Source organism: Papaver somniferum, chromosome 9, assembly GCF_003573695.1.
Source record: "Papaver somniferum cultivar HN1 chromosome 9, ASM357369v1, whole genome shotgun sequence".
Classification (NCBI taxonomy): Eukaryota; Viridiplantae; Streptophyta; class Magnoliopsida; order Ranunculales; family Papaveraceae; genus Papaver; species Papaver somniferum.
The window spans coordinates 167,682,947-167,699,475 of record NC_039366.1 but is presented as its reverse complement, the minus strand read 5'-3'; the positions used below and the strand labels follow the sequence as shown (position 1 = coordinate 167,699,475).

The 16,529-nt window shown below is 36.7% G+C and overlaps 2 protein-coding genes and 1 pseudogene across 2 annotated transcripts; 2 read left to right on the top strand and 1 right to left on the bottom strand.

Annotated features, from left to right (window-relative positions):
* Positions 1 to 502: 502 nt before the first annotated feature.
* LOC113314338 (50S ribosomal protein L7/L12-like) lies at positions 503 to 3,298 on the top strand. The gene is made up of 3 exons (XM_026563134.1): positions 503 to 633; positions 1,339 to 1,397; positions 2,226 to 3,298. The coding sequence occupies exon 3, from the start codon at positions 2,342 to 2,344 to the stop codon at positions 2,921 to 2,923; it is 582 nt and encodes a 193-aa protein (XP_026418919.1). The 5' UTR covers positions 503 to 633; positions 1,339 to 1,397; positions 2,226 to 2,341; the 3' UTR covers positions 2,924 to 3,298.
* A 73-nt stretch (positions 3,299 to 3,371) lies between these two features.
* LOC113314337 lies at positions 3,372 to 6,527 on the bottom strand (annotated as a pseudogene).
* Positions 6,528 to 6,811: 284 nt separating this feature from the next.
* LOC113314336 (villin-2-like) lies at positions 6,812 to 15,756 on the top strand. The gene is made up of 23 exons (XM_026563133.1): positions 6,812 to 7,058; positions 8,022 to 8,146; positions 8,430 to 8,529; positions 8,746 to 8,814; positions 8,906 to 9,142; positions 9,222 to 9,399; positions 9,778 to 9,910; positions 10,469 to 10,628; positions 10,704 to 10,857; positions 10,946 to 11,046; positions 11,168 to 11,326; positions 11,507 to 11,575; positions 11,652 to 11,720; positions 11,845 to 11,982; positions 12,549 to 12,677; positions 12,767 to 12,914; positions 13,034 to 13,044; positions 13,258 to 13,398; positions 13,476 to 13,601; positions 13,777 to 13,839; positions 13,981 to 14,242; positions 14,706 to 14,983; positions 15,126 to 15,756. Exons 2-23 carry the CDS (start codon positions 8,091 to 8,093, stop codon positions 15,237 to 15,239), a joined length of 2,895 nt encoding a protein of 964 aa, XP_026418918.1. The 5' UTR covers positions 6,812 to 7,058; positions 8,022 to 8,090; the 3' UTR covers positions 15,240 to 15,756.
* Positions 15,757 to 16,529: the final 773 nt, after the last annotated feature.

Sequence of the window (16,529 nt, the reverse complement as noted above, 5' to 3'; positions counted from 1 at the left end):
GACAAATCAAAAATATGGAAAAATAAGCTGGATTGGATGGATATGTACAGTCATATCATTATGCTTGAAAAATGACGGAGAACACCAGCAGAAGAGAGAGAGATCCGAATCTGAGCCGAAGAAAAGAAAAAGTTTTCTCCTCTCATGTCGTTGCAGGGTAATTTCAGAAAAGAGAAAAAAAAAGCATCTGAAACTCGCACATGTATTGGACCAGCGAGTACAAAATTTGGTCCAAAATTATATTTTTGGACTAGCGAGTAAATCAGTTTGACGTGTGTACTAGACAGTCCTAGATAGGAGTCATAGGACTATACAATAAGCGATTCCTAGCATCAGAAACCGTGTTGGGTCGGGTGCGGGTAGCACCTTCTCTCACCTGATTTAACTCGCCCACTCACCTAAACTACCCTAGCCCATGGATAGTTATTATCTCCCATCTTAGCCGTTGAATTCTCATATATAAATGAGAAATCTAAATCAGAAAGAATTCTCCCACCTAATCGCAGCAGCTCTTTCTCTTCTCTCATACTCTCAGTTTCCACCGAGGAAAAAAAACTCTTCTCTCAGTTTCTAATTTCTATCATCTTCCTTCACCTCCACTATTGTTCAGTACACCCGTCAAATCACCGTAAGGTAATTTCATCACATGATTCAATCTGATTGTTTGACGATTCTTAGGGTTTATGTAATTATGTTCTTTGTTTGAATTTTATTGTTAGGGTTTATAGTCTTTATTTTGAATCTGATTGTGTCGATTGAAATTTGTTTCCTTTTTTCATTTGATGTAGGGTTTATATTTTTTCTTTGATTTATTTGCACTTTTTTTTTCATTAAAAAGGACACACTCCTGTAAATTCATTGTCATCAATTCTATGGCCTTGTACACATCAAGCCATTACCATATGCAAACTCCAGCTCTAACAACAACATCTTCGTCACTAACTCAACTTCAACCATAAGCCCTGTCTCATCATTCGATTCAGACTAACTTTATATTTCATTCCCCAAACCAGTTCAGATTACCAACAACAATTATACAACCACCTCTACCAATGTCTTCACCATAGTCTCAACCAATTTACAGCATTGTAACACAACCAACTCAAACCCATCTTGCAACTCATCTATATCCTCAACTCCATTTGTTGCATGTTCTTAACAAGATTCAGGGCATAAGCTTCTTTTCCCATAGTCAGTCACAATCCCTAGCTTACATCCAAGCTTAATAGATCATTCATTCATTGCTATAGTGCTTCTTTTCCTGTAGTTATTCATTGCATATTTTTATTTTTGTTCTTCGGTTGAAATCTGTTAATAAGGTTAAACTGTTTTGCGCAGGAAAATCTGGAACTTGAAGCTGGAAATCAATCGAAAGTAGAAATTTTCTTGTTAGAGAGGTATGTCAATTCTACTTAAACTGAAACTCCAATTGAGAACTCCTTTATCTGGAACCGGCACAGGTGTTAAGGGTTCACAAATGAGTTTTGTGCTTTTCTTCTGTTCTTGTTTGTTCTATCTTCTGCATTTTACTTAGTAAATCCACCAACTACTGGTCCATAAGTTATGCTTGTAACAATATCTGTTATTCTTTTTGTAATGTGAAAAATGAACTGCGGTTAGATATGGAGTTAAGTAGAATAGTATCGGAAACACACAGTAACAAGAACCACTAGGAAACTAGAACCCAGTCGAGCATTAAATTCAGCAGTAAACCACTTCAACTAGATATCTGGCTCGGTGTTATCTATTTGGGGTATGAACTAAAAAGCCAAAATTCAAACATTATTGGAATTTGTGGCCAGCCCAACCCAAGTCCAACCCCTATGATTCATTACATGACTTATGTTATCATCATGTGCAATGTCATGGATAAAGTATTCATCACAAATTCTAATTGCATGTGCATTTCTAAACTTGTTTCTGCATTTAGCCTTTATTTTTCCTCATTGGTCACTATCATTTCCTTTTTGGCTCTTTAGTTCAAAATAAATAAAATAAGATGCACACCAAACCTGTTTCTCGGTCTGAAAGAAAATGAAAGCAAAAGATAAATGCTGTTTTCACGAATGTTAGGAAACAGAATTGGGAAACAATTTTCAAAATCTAAACCAGTCAGGTTCTTATTTGTCCGGGGTATTAAATATATTTCCCTAATAATTTAAAAAGGTTAGAGGATATGTTTGTATACAATTGCATAACATGTCTTGGTTTCTCTGAATTTGTAGGCAAAAGGTGTTGAATATTTAGCCTATTGTATTTGCGGGGAAAGGGAGTGAGAATCGCTGCCTTTATTTGTTATCACTTCATCTCATGAAAAGTTGATCTCCCCTTATTTATTGCCATGAAGCTCATTCCATTTCTCAGAACTACTCGTATCCCTCCCAGTCTCCTGGAAAAAATTGGTCTGCCGCAATGTAGTTTCATCCATAAGTACGTTCCCAGAGATCCAAAGGATAAGCCAAAGATTTATAGATACCCAGCTTCCTATGATCCATATGGCCCTAGACCCCCACCATCTGACAAGATCATGCAACTTGCTGAACGTATGGCTGCCTTACCTCCCGAAGAACTGGCACAGATTGGTCCCACTCTGAGAAACAAGCTACAACATCCTAAAATGCAACGAATTGACTCAGAATGTACGGACCTTGGTTCTCAAGGCGGGGCTTCTGCTGGTTCTGCGAAGGTAGAAGAGAAGAAGGCAGAGAAAACAGCATTCGATGTTAAGCTTGAGAAATTTGATGCGGCCTCAAAGATCAAGGTTATCAAAGAGGTTAGAGCATTTACTAGTCTAGGATTGAAGGAGGCTAAGGAACTAGTGGAGAAGGCGCCAGTTATAATGAAGCAAGGAGTTACCAAGGAGGAGGCTGACGGTATTATAGAGAAACTCAAAGCGATCGGGGGTGTCGCAGTGATGGAGTGAAGTGGTGGACTTCTGTGACTTATGCAAGTTTTAATGGGTTTTGTGCAGGCATGATGTATGATCTCATAGGCACATTCAGGGTACTAAAAATGTCGTGAGGCACAAATTGAATTAGTTTTCACCCACTAACTCAACATCGAAGAACAATTTTGTAGAGCTGATTTCAGGCATACTGTAGTTTGTAAGACTGCAAGCCTAGAAACTTAGGCATCTGGAGAGAAGAATTTTTGTTGTCTTTTTATATTCTCCTGACTATGATGACAATTAATAATTCGGGGAGTTCAGCTTGGTAGTCTGTCGTCCTACTTTCATTATATGAACTGTAGTTTCTACTTTTGGTACAAGTGCCAGAATTGCTAATATTTTTATTTTCTTGGAAGAAAATGTTTTACGAATTCACAAAGGGAACAATCAGAAATGTTTAAGTAGGTGGAATTAGTTTTCTCTCTTTGGCTAGAATGTCTCAAGAGTTGGATTGTGGTGACTGGTGAGCATGGTAATATAGAGGATTCTGCTGCTCCACCAGCTACATTTCTTACATAGTTGTTTTTTTTGAACTACTTACAATATTTTGTTTTAGTAATTATCAACCACAGGCATTAAGCACCAGCTCTAATTCAGTTAGACAAACTAAATCCATTTTAACTGAACGTTAAACCAAAGAAAAGAAGCCCTCAAAATTTTCTTCAGTGACCACCACACCCAGTTTGTGTCTCTGTATGGCTGCTGATTTATCCTCAAACTCTGAGCTGCTAGGGATGCAAATATACTCGTCTAGGTTGTGCACAGTTCCATCTGCATCAGGTATTGCGATACACACATGAAAGTCCAACACACAGAAGTGGTGTGTGGAAAGGAAACTGGTAACATCACCAACTCCGAAAGTAAATGGTCTTGGTATTTACCTTCAGCTACAATGGGCTCATGCGAAGGAGGTTGAGAAATCCAATTTCCAGTTGGATCCTTCATGTGTCTCCTGTCAGTTGCAAAGCAACGAAGGAAAATTGGAGCATGCACAACCCTGAATAACCTGAGATAATCACAAACACAATTTCGTCAACTAAGATTATTTTTTTTGGCAACTCACACAAAAGTCAAAATAGCTCCCTTTTTATTCTAGTTACACCAAGAATTGAACATAAAAACTTTGCAAGTAAGTACCTTTGAAACCCACTGTATAGCTGAAATGAAGGTTGAATAGCTTCTGCAACATAGCGGGATAAAGGGCTAGGGAAAGGAAGACTGGAATCTAGATCCCACACTTGATGAGTATCGTCTTTTCCATTCCTCTGTGATTTTCATAATGATTTTGGATTCTCATCATTAAAGGAACATGAAATAACCTAGTCAAATGCATTCAGTATTCTAAACCTCCAATGTTCGAAATAATCAATTGATAACTCTAGTTTTGTTGACTGCTGCATTATTATCTCGGAATTATAACTGGAGTATGCTAAATAACACCGGAACTCACCTGAATGCAAATGACATGATAATCCCAAAGAACCAACCCATCGCCTCTTTTGCTAGCCTTTTGGTGCCACAATGGAATCTAGATAATTTTGATGCAGAACTGTCAAACTAACATATATTAAAATGATTTGAAGCTAACAGTGACGCGAATAAGAAAGAAAGAAGAAGAACTAACACAAAAAAACAAAACAAGAAATGATGATCCAAAACTAGGCAAAGACATTTGTATGTTGGGTGTAAATAATTACGCTTAGACCCATTGTATGAGTAAATCAAAGACTGTTTTTGTGGACGTTGCCAAGATGATTAATAATCAGGTTCTATGCTTCATTTACTTCGCTGCTTTACAAGGTTGATGCCAATAATGTTTTTATTCAGACTTTCTCTAAATCATAATCACAATCACAATAATAGTGTATTTTTTTCAAGAAACAATCTCTCAACCAGTCTATTGTCACCTATTCCAATAGAATCAGAACAATATCACAAGTCAACTTTTGCTCTTTTGCCATCTTCTCATGTCAAGATATTTGGTTAAGTTTGCCTATTTCAACACCACTTGTTCAAACTCTGTAACCTCCAATAACAGGATGGAACCTTTGCATTTGCTTCCCAATTCCCCCATGAAACACAAATCATGGGGAGTTTGTATTTATGCAATTCGAATAGTTAATAATAATATTACAGTTATATGAATTGAAGAAACCCCAGGTATGAAGATTTATAGTTAAAAATTGATCACACAAAAAACAAACACCAGTCACCAAATACAAAATACCAATAAGAATTTAGAGAAACAAAGGTAATGGAATTAAGTAGTATAGGTATAGAGGGAAGGAGTATGACATACCTGTTTGTCCTTATTGGAAATGAAGACGACAAAAAGATCCTTTCCATCTTCATCTGCTAACCCTAACTTGATTAACTTTTACATAGTCTGTACACATTCTCCTCACTTGAAACCAAAAACACATCATAATTCAGTTATCAGAACAACATAAACACATAAAGAGAAAAAAAGGAGATTGTTAGTTAGCTAGTTACCAGTAACAAGGGGTGTGATCAAACGAGGACAAATCTGGGGAAGAGTTATTTTGAGAGGAGGAGGTTATGATCGAGGGGGACTCCATTCTCGAAGACATCAATCAGATTTTCTCTGCTCATCACAAGGCTTTAGGTGAGGTGGTGGTACAACAGAATATATATTTTGTTCACCACCGTATAACCAAGGACAGTATGACCCTACCACGTGATTGGTAGGTCTTAACATCGTTAACTTCTCCGTTTGAAAACGACTGTTAATGTGTAACATGTCCCACCAAACACATGGGTGGATATTCTAGGGGCACATATAACGTGGGTGTCTTCATTTATTATTCTTCAAATGAGTTTACCTTTATGCAGAAAGGATGCAGTTATGTCTATGATTTCCTTTCTTTACCATTTGAAGTTCATTCCTTGGGTATTTGATTTAGTACAATTATTTTTGTTTAAATTTCTTTTGATCTAATTATTCATCTTTTAGTGTCTGTCCGCGTCTGGTGTTTTGGTTCCATTTCCTGTGCAATATCATCGGATTCCTTACTAATTTTCATGCGCCTAGTAATAGTAATATTTTTTTTATTTAATCGGTAAAGAATTTGGTGCTGACGGGTTTTGAATTCAGATCACTCCATCATCCAATAACTTAATCATCGTCGGTAGAAAAGTTGTTATAATATAACCGCCAAGAATGAACGTATTGTCGAAAGACCTGTAAATCGTGCTTGTTCTTTTGACAACTACATCTACATGCATCTAAACGGAGCTCGCCACAAGTAAGTTTACAAAGCTATGTGAAAGATGAGGTAACTTGTCGATCCAAATTCTCTGCAGCAGAAACACAAAAATAAAAGAAGGAAGGAACTACATAGAATCAGTTGGTAGTTGGATTTAGGATAGGTTAATAATCTGCGTTCGTGCACAAAGGTGGCTGCTACTAGTTGAGTTATCGGTTCTCCTGATTTGTCGAGAGACTTCTTTCACCTACCCGAGATGTCATATCCATCAGTTATGGGATGTTCTTCTTTTCTTTAGCCTGTTTTTGGAACCTCAAAAGATGTGTTCTGACGTGGAAAGTAGACAATCTAACAGTAAATATTATATTTATCCTATTTTCTATTTATTCGATAGAATTATACTCTACTATTTTCAACTTTCTCTAATTTTAGAAATGAAAATCCTAATAATAATAAATAAAGAAATAAAGAAAAAAAAAATCCACATCAATATTGGCCGGTGCGACCGTGGATTCTTTTTTGTTTCGGGTATCGTTTTCATCGTCATCCCTGGAGTGCCGCCTAACTTGTTGTTTCCATAACTTAACGTTTCCCTTTTCCGTTTCTTCAATTCAATTCATAATCCAAATCAATTAAAATCAAACCAAAACATAAAGTTAATTTTTTTTTTGGACAGAGAAAAAGAAAGCAATTATTCAAGTATCCATCCATCTCCTTTGCCAGCTCTACAGCTTTTTCTTCTCCTTCTCCTCTTTCTCGTTTTCAATTCTCTCTTTCTATTTCTCTTTTTCTGAATAGTATAATACCCATAACTCAATCACTCACTCCCATCATCATATTCAATTCTTACACAATTAATCTTTTCGACTCAAGATCTTAATAAGGTAACATCTTTATTCGATCCAGCTTAATTTTCTCTTGTATCATCTTTCTGTTCTTTTGCTTGATCGTTGATTCATCTGGCTGATCTCTGGTTTGATTCAGTATGTGTCATTGCATATCTTGTTTGTGTTATTTGATCCGTTGATCTCTTTTATAGATTCGATGAGTAATTTATAGGAATTACAGTATGCTATATTGATTGATGATTTTGAAATGAGATGGTTTGAATTTTAATTTTAACATTTTAGTTTCAATAATAGTATGATAAACCATATAAAGAGTTATGTGTGCACAAAGAGCCGAGTTTGATCTCTTGGTTACATTTTCCAGAAAGTGTGGAACGTTTTTTTGTTTTCTTCCCCACTAATTGGATTCTGAGGATTCTAACATTGCATTGTATGGACATCTATTGTGATTTTGACATCTTTAGCCCAGTCGATAAAAAACTTTGTACAAATTAACTACACGTTGGATGGAAATGACACTTGTTGTCTGTTGTCCTGAATGTAAATTGGTGTTAGGATTGATTTTCAGTCTTTTGGTTTCTTATGTGATCGGTAAAACAAGACTGCAAATAGGGTAGTGGATGTGATGTTGAACTCCATCTTGACATGTTGGCGCCTGAGAAATTAGAATACTTGCACATTGTTAGTTAGATGTGCTGAAGCATGTCTACAATGAGTAGTAGTCCGTGTTAACTCACCTGATGGTTGGTACATGTAATAGGGCTTGTTGTTGCTTGTGTATAACTACTTTGAGAGTTTAATAAGCTATTATTTCGTTGTGTGCATTATCAATTTTCGATAGTTGATATATTTAAGAAAAATGTGTACCATTAAGTTGTTGATCCATGAAAACTTATTTCTTCATGTTCCTAAGTTTTTTTAGTTTCTTTAACTCTCCTGTTTAAAATTTTCTTTTCTTTATCTTCTTCTTCTCATTGTTGTTTATTATTGGAATTTTAGGCATTGTATCGAGTTGAAAAAGTGCTTCAGTATTTCTTTTAAGAAAGGAAATAGGAAGGTTGCTACAGAATGGCCAGCAATACAAAGGTTCTGGATCCTGCATTTCAGGGAGCAGGGCAGAAAATGTATCCTTTTTTATAGATCATGCACTTAAAACATACTTGATGCCTCCTTGTTTTCTTCTGCATCCCTCATACTGAAATGTTTGCTGCTATAACTTTTTTTTTTCTTTTCTATTTTTAAAACATTTGGTACTGAGGTGGTAATGCAGTAAGTTATTGCCTAGCGTTTTATACTTTAAACTTTCTTGAGGTCCGAGTAGATCCTTCGCTGTTTTGACTCAAATTTAAACTTCGATATTATTATGCTTTTATAAGTTGTCTGGTTTTTATCCTTGACATTTCTTAGAGGAACTGAAATTTGGAGAATTGAAAACTTTGAGCCAGTTCCGTTGCCAAAGTCTGAACATGGTAAATTCTACATGGGGGATTCATACATTGTTTTGCAGGTACTTGCATATTGTACTTTCCATTCAAGTTTCCCTAATGCTCTGAAGGATTGGACTTTTTTTAAGCTCATTTGTGAATAAGATACCGAATGCACCTTTTATTTTTTACTCCGTGTCATTTTATCTTTGGCGCCATAGTTATTCTTTCTTTTATTTGTAAGACTTGTTGTGTAAGTGCCTATTGTTACTGACCAAATAAATAATTAAATACTGCAGACTTCTCATGGCAAGGGAGGTGCCTATCTGTTTGATATCCATTACTGGATAGGAAAGGATACGAGTCAGGTGCGCCCCATTTACTATTTTGTGGCAAACAACGCGAATTACCTAAGTGTTCACTCCCTCTTGATGTTATGGTTGCTAAATTTGGTATCAGGATGAAGCTGGAACAGCAGCAATCAAGACAATCGAGCTTGATACAGCTCTTGGAGGTCGTGCTGTGCAGCACAGGGAACTCCAAGGCCACGAGTCTGATAAGTTTATTTCATACTTTAAACCATGCATTATTCCATTGGAGGGGGGTGTTGCTACAGGATTCAAGAAAGTTGAAGAAGAAAAGTTTGAGACTCGTCTGTATGTTTGCAAAGGAAAACGAGCTGTCAAGCTGAAGCAAGTAAGAGGCCTATAACTTTGTTAGTTTGTTATATAATGGCGCACGTTAGTAGATATAAATTTCCAAATTGTTCACGCAGGTTCCTTTTGCTCGCTCTTCACTGAACCATGACGATGTCTTTATCTTGGATACCGAAAATAAAATTTATCAATTTAATGGTGAAAACTCCAACATTCAAGAAAGAGCAAAAGCTCTTGAAGTAATTCAATTTTTCAAGGAAAAGTACCATGATGGAACCTGTGAAGTTGCAATTGTTGGTGAGCATTTTCCCTTTACCATTCTACTGCTATGATGTGGTGAACAAAGAGATGGAATTTTCCCATTGGGGTTACCAAGTAGAATTTTTAGAGTTTGCTTTATCTTGCTAAGTCGAACTTAAGGAAAATGAGTACTATCTCAATGTTGATTGTCATTCGCTTTTGCTTGCTTGAGTTAGCTTTGCTTAAGATGGATATGGAGAGGGACCATTGATATTTAAATAGATGCTTTCAAGATATCTTTTTTTGGCAGGGGTTTATCAACGAATTGCTCTAAGTATTATTTATTTTCTCACCTAGACCCTTTGTATCAAAAACAACCAAAGAGCTAAATATTTAGTTTGGACATCATCTTACATATGTTGATGTTTGTACTAGATGATGGAAACCTACGAACAGAGTCGGACTCGGGAGAATTCTGGCTTCTATTTGGGGGGTTTGCACCAATTGGCAAAAAAATCGCAAGTGATGACGATATTACTTTGGAGAGAACTCCTGGGAAGCTTTATAGGTACTGTTTCTCACTCAGTTACTTTGTGAATGAGGAATAAATCAGCCTTGTGCCGATCATGTCGAGCTTTCTTTTTTATATAAATTGTTGTAGGATCAATTTGATTAAACTCTTATAGCACTTTTCTGATACCTAGCAACACAAAATGCATTTTTGTGCTTACTTTCATTAAGTAGTTGGTGGTTCTTCTGATGACAGACTTGTTACCAGATTTTTATGCATAATATGTTTATTGATTCTCTCTTTATTTAGTGTATGCTGGTAAATCAATTTTCCTTAAATAGTTGCACATTATTGTATTAGTTGTTTTGGTGAATAGCTAATTCTGAGCAAAAGCAGCATTTGCTCAATGTCATATGTGCCCTTAAAGAACCGTACATCGCTATTGAAAAATCTAATGAATGTAAATATGTGTCTAATTAAAAACAATGTTTATATTTCGGCCTTCACCAAATTTTAGAGTACTGAGCAAGACGTAGCCACGTAGTATATGGCTTCACATTACATTTCAACTGCACGCTTATGTCTTAACTAACTTGCATCACCGGTTTTCCGCAGCATTACTGATGGTCAAGTGGCACTGGTAGAAGGTTCATTATCTAAAGGCATGTTGGAGAACTACAAATGCTATTTACTGGATTGTGGTGCTGAGGTTTTTATTTGGGTTGGTCGGGTTACTCAAGTGGAGGAAAGAAAAGCCGCCAGTCAAGCTGCAGAGGTAGGCAGTTGCATCACATTTCCCATTGCAGATCATATATTGTCAGGGAACTTATTTCTGCAAATCTTCTATCAGGAATTTATTTCTAGCGAAAACAGGCCACGTTCAACTCGCATAACTCGAGTCATTCAAGGGTATGAGACGCATGCATTCAAGTCCAATTTTGAGTCCTGGCCTGCAGGTGCAGTAGCTTCTAGTACTGCTGAGGATGGAAGAGGAAAAGTAGCAGGTATTAATCACATCTCTCAATTGTTGATGAAGTTGGAACTCTTATTGGGCAGTATTTTTAACAATAGAGCCATTTTGGATTTGTTTAGCTTTGCTCAAGCAACAAGCACTTGGTGCTAAAGGAACTGCAAAAGCTACTGCTGTAAATGAAGAAGTCCCACCTTTGCTTGAAAATGGCGGGAAGCTTGAGGTACTTGTGTCACCACTTCTCTTTCCACGCGCTTTAATTTTGGTTGATTCCGGTTTAATGACATGTGATCTTTAGAAGCCTCTAAAAGTTGATCTGATTGATTACCCTTCACCTTTTTCAGGTATGGCGTATTAATGGAAGTGCCAAGACTCCAGTTCCTAAGGAGGAGATTGGTAAATTTTACAGTGGAGATTGCTATATTGTCCTATATACGTACCACGCAGGCGACAAGAAAGAGGACTACTTTTTGTCATGTTGGATAGGAAAGGATAGCGTTCAGGTTTGTAATTAAATTCTGGGCCATGGTTTAAACTTATAGATTTTGAGCTCGTGCAGTCACATATATACATCTGAGTAATTAATTTGTTTGTCTGTTGACAAGATGTATCCATAATTTTGAAACAGTGAATTGACTGATAAAAAATACATGTAACAACTGTTTATATCGACTTATTTTCAGGAAGAACAAATGATGGCTTCTCGATTAGCTAACACGATGTCTAATTCATTTAAAGGCAGGCCTGTTCAGGTATTACGGTGTTCCATCTTCCAATTGGTTGGGGTGTGATTTATATAACATCGGAATTTACAAGGATTTCCTGCAGGGTCGTGTCTTTCAAGGAAAGGAGCCACCACAGTTCGTTGCGATATTTCAGCCTATGGTTGTTCTCAAGGTAATGATAGTAATGTATAACGGAAACTCTAGTTTGATACTCCAATTTTCGTAGTAATGTCTTACACGAGAATCATCAGTTGGCATTCATACTCAATGATAGCCTTGTCCTGTTTCTGTTTTAGGGTGGGATAAGCTCTGGTTATAGAAAGTCTATAGAAGACAAAGGTGTAAATGATGACAGTTATTCCACTGATGGTGTTGCACTCATTCGGATTGCTGGGACATCTCTGCATAATAATAAAGCAGTGCAAGTTGATACGGTACATTGTTGTGTTAGCTTTGCTGCCATTTTATGCATGTGTATGTATCCTTTGGGTTTTCAATGGAAGTAGTAATATACTTATCAGGGTTTTATCTGATGTGCTTACGGTCCCTGACTTCTCTATCAATTGACTTTAAAATCATTTTGGTTTTATCCTATTATTGCTATTCTACTTAGCTAGTAAACCTTTTTTAGTGAGATAACTTTGGAAACTATTCCTAGATCCTGTGACAAACCGTGCTACCTTTTGTAGTGTGTAGTTTACTAGTTTCGGTGGTAGACAGTCTGTAAGCTGGTAGTTTGTCTCATTCGATTTTGATGCCGGTTGTTTACTTGTTTTTTTAAGTAGCCAAGTTGTGCTTTCGAAGGTGTGTAGCGCATGAGTGTCAGTGTGTTAACCTTTCTTCATCCATTCATTACTTTCATTGCATCCGTTATATCTCATTGGTTGATGTACTTTCCTGGGAATTTCTTGTGTTAGGATATATACCCTTCTTACCATTTAACTTTTCCCCCCTTCCTGGTGACACTAACACTAACATATTTGGGTATACGTGTTTTTAGGTGGCATCATCCTTGAACTCCAATGACTGCTTCCTTTTGCAAACTGGATCATCACTATTCACATGGCATGGAAACCAGAGTACCGCTGAGCAGCAACAATTAACTGCAAAAATTGCAGAATTCTTAAAAGTAGGCTTTAAGGAATTATATGTTTGGGTTTGGCCTTTTTCTTTTCCTGCAGTGTGATCTTACTGAATTTCATTCCTGTAAAAATTCAGCCAGATGTTGCTATGAAATATACGAAGGAAGGAACCGAGAGTTCAGCATTCTGGCATGCACTGGGAGGGAAGCAAAGTTACACAAGCAAGCAGGAATCGCAAGAGATTGTTAGAGATCCTCACTTATACACCTACTCATTCAATAAAGGTCGTTACTATCAAACCACTCTATGTTCATGTTCGCAAATTAATGGCAGAAGCTGACGATTTTTTTTTTTTTTTTATATCTTTTCAATATTTTGTTTCTTTCGCGGTGTTGGTCAGCAGGGAAGTTCGAGGTGCGCTCTTATGACCTTTTCACTTTTTGGATTGAGCTAAAATATAATTTTGGGCCTATTTTTCTCTATAAAGAATGCACTGATTAATTTGCATCATGGTTAAATAAATATGAATAAGAAGTTTAGTAAAGAATAACAAAAGAAAAACATGTTCAGTAAGAAGTTTATATTAGGTGTTTGCTTACCTCATCATCTTGTTTCCTAATTGAGCAGGTAACAGAAATATACAACTTCTCCCAGGATGACTTGTTGACTGAGGATATGTTGATACTCAACACACTTGCGGAGGTGTTTGTGTGGGTTGGTCAGTCTGTTGACTCCAAAGAAAAGCAAAAGGCATTTGAGATTGGGCAGGTATTATTTCTTACATAGTAGCTTATAATTTCTAGCTATTGTGTATATTTGTCTCATGCATCACTGAAAATTTTCAGACATACATCGATCTGGCATCAGCTTTGGATGGGTTATCTCCTGATGTAGCATTGTACAAAGTCACAGAAGGGAATGAACCATGCTTTTTCACAACATACTTCTCGTGGGATTTCGCAAAAGCCCATGTATGTTTTCATTCATTGCAAATTTTCCAGTTTCGTACTTTCTGACCCTATTGTATCCACATTCGAATTGATAAATCATCAGAGTTTGTTAATTGGCTTACGTTAACCTAATCTTGTACCAACTTTATTTCTACTTTTTTCTTTCGTTCTCATTAATCCTCTTGTGAAATTAAAGGTTCAAGGGAACTCATTTCAAAAGAAGCTAGCTTCACTCTTTGGGGGAGGACATGCTGTGGAGGTAAATGATTTGTTTATTAGTTATTCCAGTTACCATGCATAAGTGATTAGGCAGAGGAATCCCAAATTGCCCTCTCAATTAAGTTTTTGGTAGGTTTTAGTTGGGTACAGTTTGATGCTTACTGAGTCATTGCAAAACCAGGATAAATCTAATGGTTCAAACAGTGGAGGACCCACTCAAAGGGCTTCAGCTTTAGCTGCCTTAAATTCTGCATTCAGTCCATCCTCTGGTGGCACAAAAACTGCAGTTTCACGGCCTTCCTCTTCAACCCGAGGATCATCACAAAGGGCAGCTGCTATAGCAGCCCTTTCTGGTGTTCTAACTGCGGAACAGAAGAAGCCATCACCTGATGTCTCTCCATCTCGAGCAAGAGGAAGTCCAGTTAGGAAGGCCCGCGATGCTGGTTAGCAACTTGATATAATCCTATTCCTTTACTATAATCCTATTCCTTTAAATTTGTTATCTAGTTTTTTTGTTTTTTTTTTATTGATAGGAAAGAAAGAAATGCATTAATTTCTTAAAAAAATATTACATTAGCTGAAGGAAAATAAGGTAGAATGGCCATCCGTTCACCAGAAAAATCTGTTATCTAGTTATATCTTAATAAGATTATGGTTGTTGAGTTAAATAAGATATCTGTTTCCTTTTACGGATTGAAGGAAAAGAAAAAGAGAAAGATTCAGAGGCTGAGGTGTTTCCCAACCAAAAGGAGAAATAACACTCAACTTTTATACACCTCCTTATGTATCTGCTTGACTGATGGAAGTCACACGGCTGTGCCATTCCTATTTTGAATCTCATGCTTTATTTTGTATGCTAAATTCATATCGGAGTTGTAGATAGTCTAAATATTGTATATATTGCAGAGGAAAAGAGTGAGAGTACTGTTTCAGAGGTCGAAGCTCCTCCAGAAGTTTCAGAAGTAGTAGAGGAAGTAAAGGAAACAGTAGAGGAAGTAAAGGAAACTGTAGAAGATGAAGTGGAGTCAGTATCAATATCCGAAAACAATGGAGAAGACACTGAGGAAAAGCAAGAGGAACCACAGGCAGATGAGATTGCTGCTGGAAGTACTACATTCAGTTATGATCAATTAAGGTCCAAGTCAACTGATCCTGCTCAGGGAATTGACTTTAAACAAAGAGAGGTATGGAAAATCAAAATAACTAAGTACTTCTGCCTGGTTAACTCTTCTTTTCATAATCCCATTTACTTTTTCTATTCCTTATCTGCGAAATATATATAATTCATATTTGGTACAAACATTTTCATTTTCTTAAAATTCTCAGGCCTATTTGTCTGACGAAGAGTTCCAGACAGTACTTGGGATGACGAAAGAAGCTTTTTATAAGCAGCCAAAGTGGAAGCAAGACATGCAGAAGAAGAAGGTGGAACTCTTCTAAGTGGGAATTGCCAAACTAAAAAACGAAAAGTTGATTTATTTTTTCTCAACTCTTATTTTACCGATTATTTGCTTCTCATCATCTTGTTGTCTATTTTCCCATTTGGAAAAAAAAAAGGGGTGTGATTTAAAAGAACAGAAAGGTGTGTATCACACCGAATTTGCTATATCTAGGGTGTTGTGTGATTTCCCAGTTGAGGAAGATAGCTTCTTCTAGCAAGTCACCACTGTTAACAACCACAGGATGCACTACCCAGTTGGGGGCATTTTAGTTTCGAGGTTGTTCCCAGCCGTTTGAGGTCTGGGATTGTATTTTTAGGGCATCTATGATGGCAGTTGTGACCGTAGGTGATATTCTTTATTTGTGAAAGTTGGGGGGTTGTTTGTCAACCATTAAAATGGTTAGAAAGAGAGACATAGATGGTTTGCTGAAGTTGTTTTGTATGTATTGTCATTTGATGTTGATTACTATTGATTCTTCTTCAGTTTTAGTGATTTTACTAAATAACAGACTGTACTTAATCCTGTCCCTCTACTGCGGTTAGACTTCAAACTTGTTACTGTATCCTTGGCGCAAATGTCTGTTTCACACGATTTTTCAGACGTTTCACACAACTTATTCTTGCACTCGAACTAAAACCACTTTTAGGGTGTGCATGGACATGATCCAAATCAACTTCCAAATGAGCTGTGGTTAAAGATTAAAAAACAGCAAAGTTGACTACCATTTTAACATAGCTGTAAATTAAAGATAAAAAAGATAATTAGCTGAATGACAACCAACAAAGAGGATTCTTGTTAGAGACTACTCAGACAAGAAATCTAGCACCCCTTCTAGTTCAAAACATAACCTCATTTAGTGTTCTGGGTGACTCCAAATATCAAATTAATAAAAATTATCCACTTTTCAAGTCTTTATCACCTTTATCATTAAGTATATAATATTTGCTAATTGTCTTATTCTAGACTCTAATCTTTCAGTAATGTCCAGAAAATACTCTCCAATGTAGCCTGTAGGTGTCCAAATTAGAGGAGTGGTCATGGAAACGCAACTGAGTTGGAATAACTCCAAAATGAAAGGTTGGTCAGTATTAATTTTTAGTTTTGAATGATAATTAGAGGCAGATAACTCTGTACAAGGAGAATCCCAGACTACTAGTAGTAAATATAATGCACATTTCATTACATAATATCATAAAATATGGAGTGACATCTATTCAAGCTTTGTCCGCTACACCAAATTGACCATGCAATTGCATCTGGGATACTAGCTTTGTCCGCTACACCGAGC

Coding starts and splice junctions, on each gene's coding strand:
- LOC113314336 (XM_026563133.1), top strand. CDS start 8,091: ATGGCCAGCAATACAAAGGTTCTGGATCCTGCATTTCAGGGAGCAGGG. Junction 11,576..11,651: donor TTAAAGGCAGGCCTGTTCAG/GTATTACGGTGT, acceptor GATTTCCTGCAG/GGTCGTGTCTTTCAAGGAAA. Junction 14,984..15,125: donor TTGACTTTAAACAAAGAGAG/GTATGGAAAATC, acceptor TAAAATTCTCAG/GCCTATTTGTCTGACGAAGA.
- LOC113314338 (XM_026563134.1), top strand. CDS start 2,342: ATGAAGCTCATTCCATTTCTCAGAACTACTCGTATCCCTCCCAGTCTC.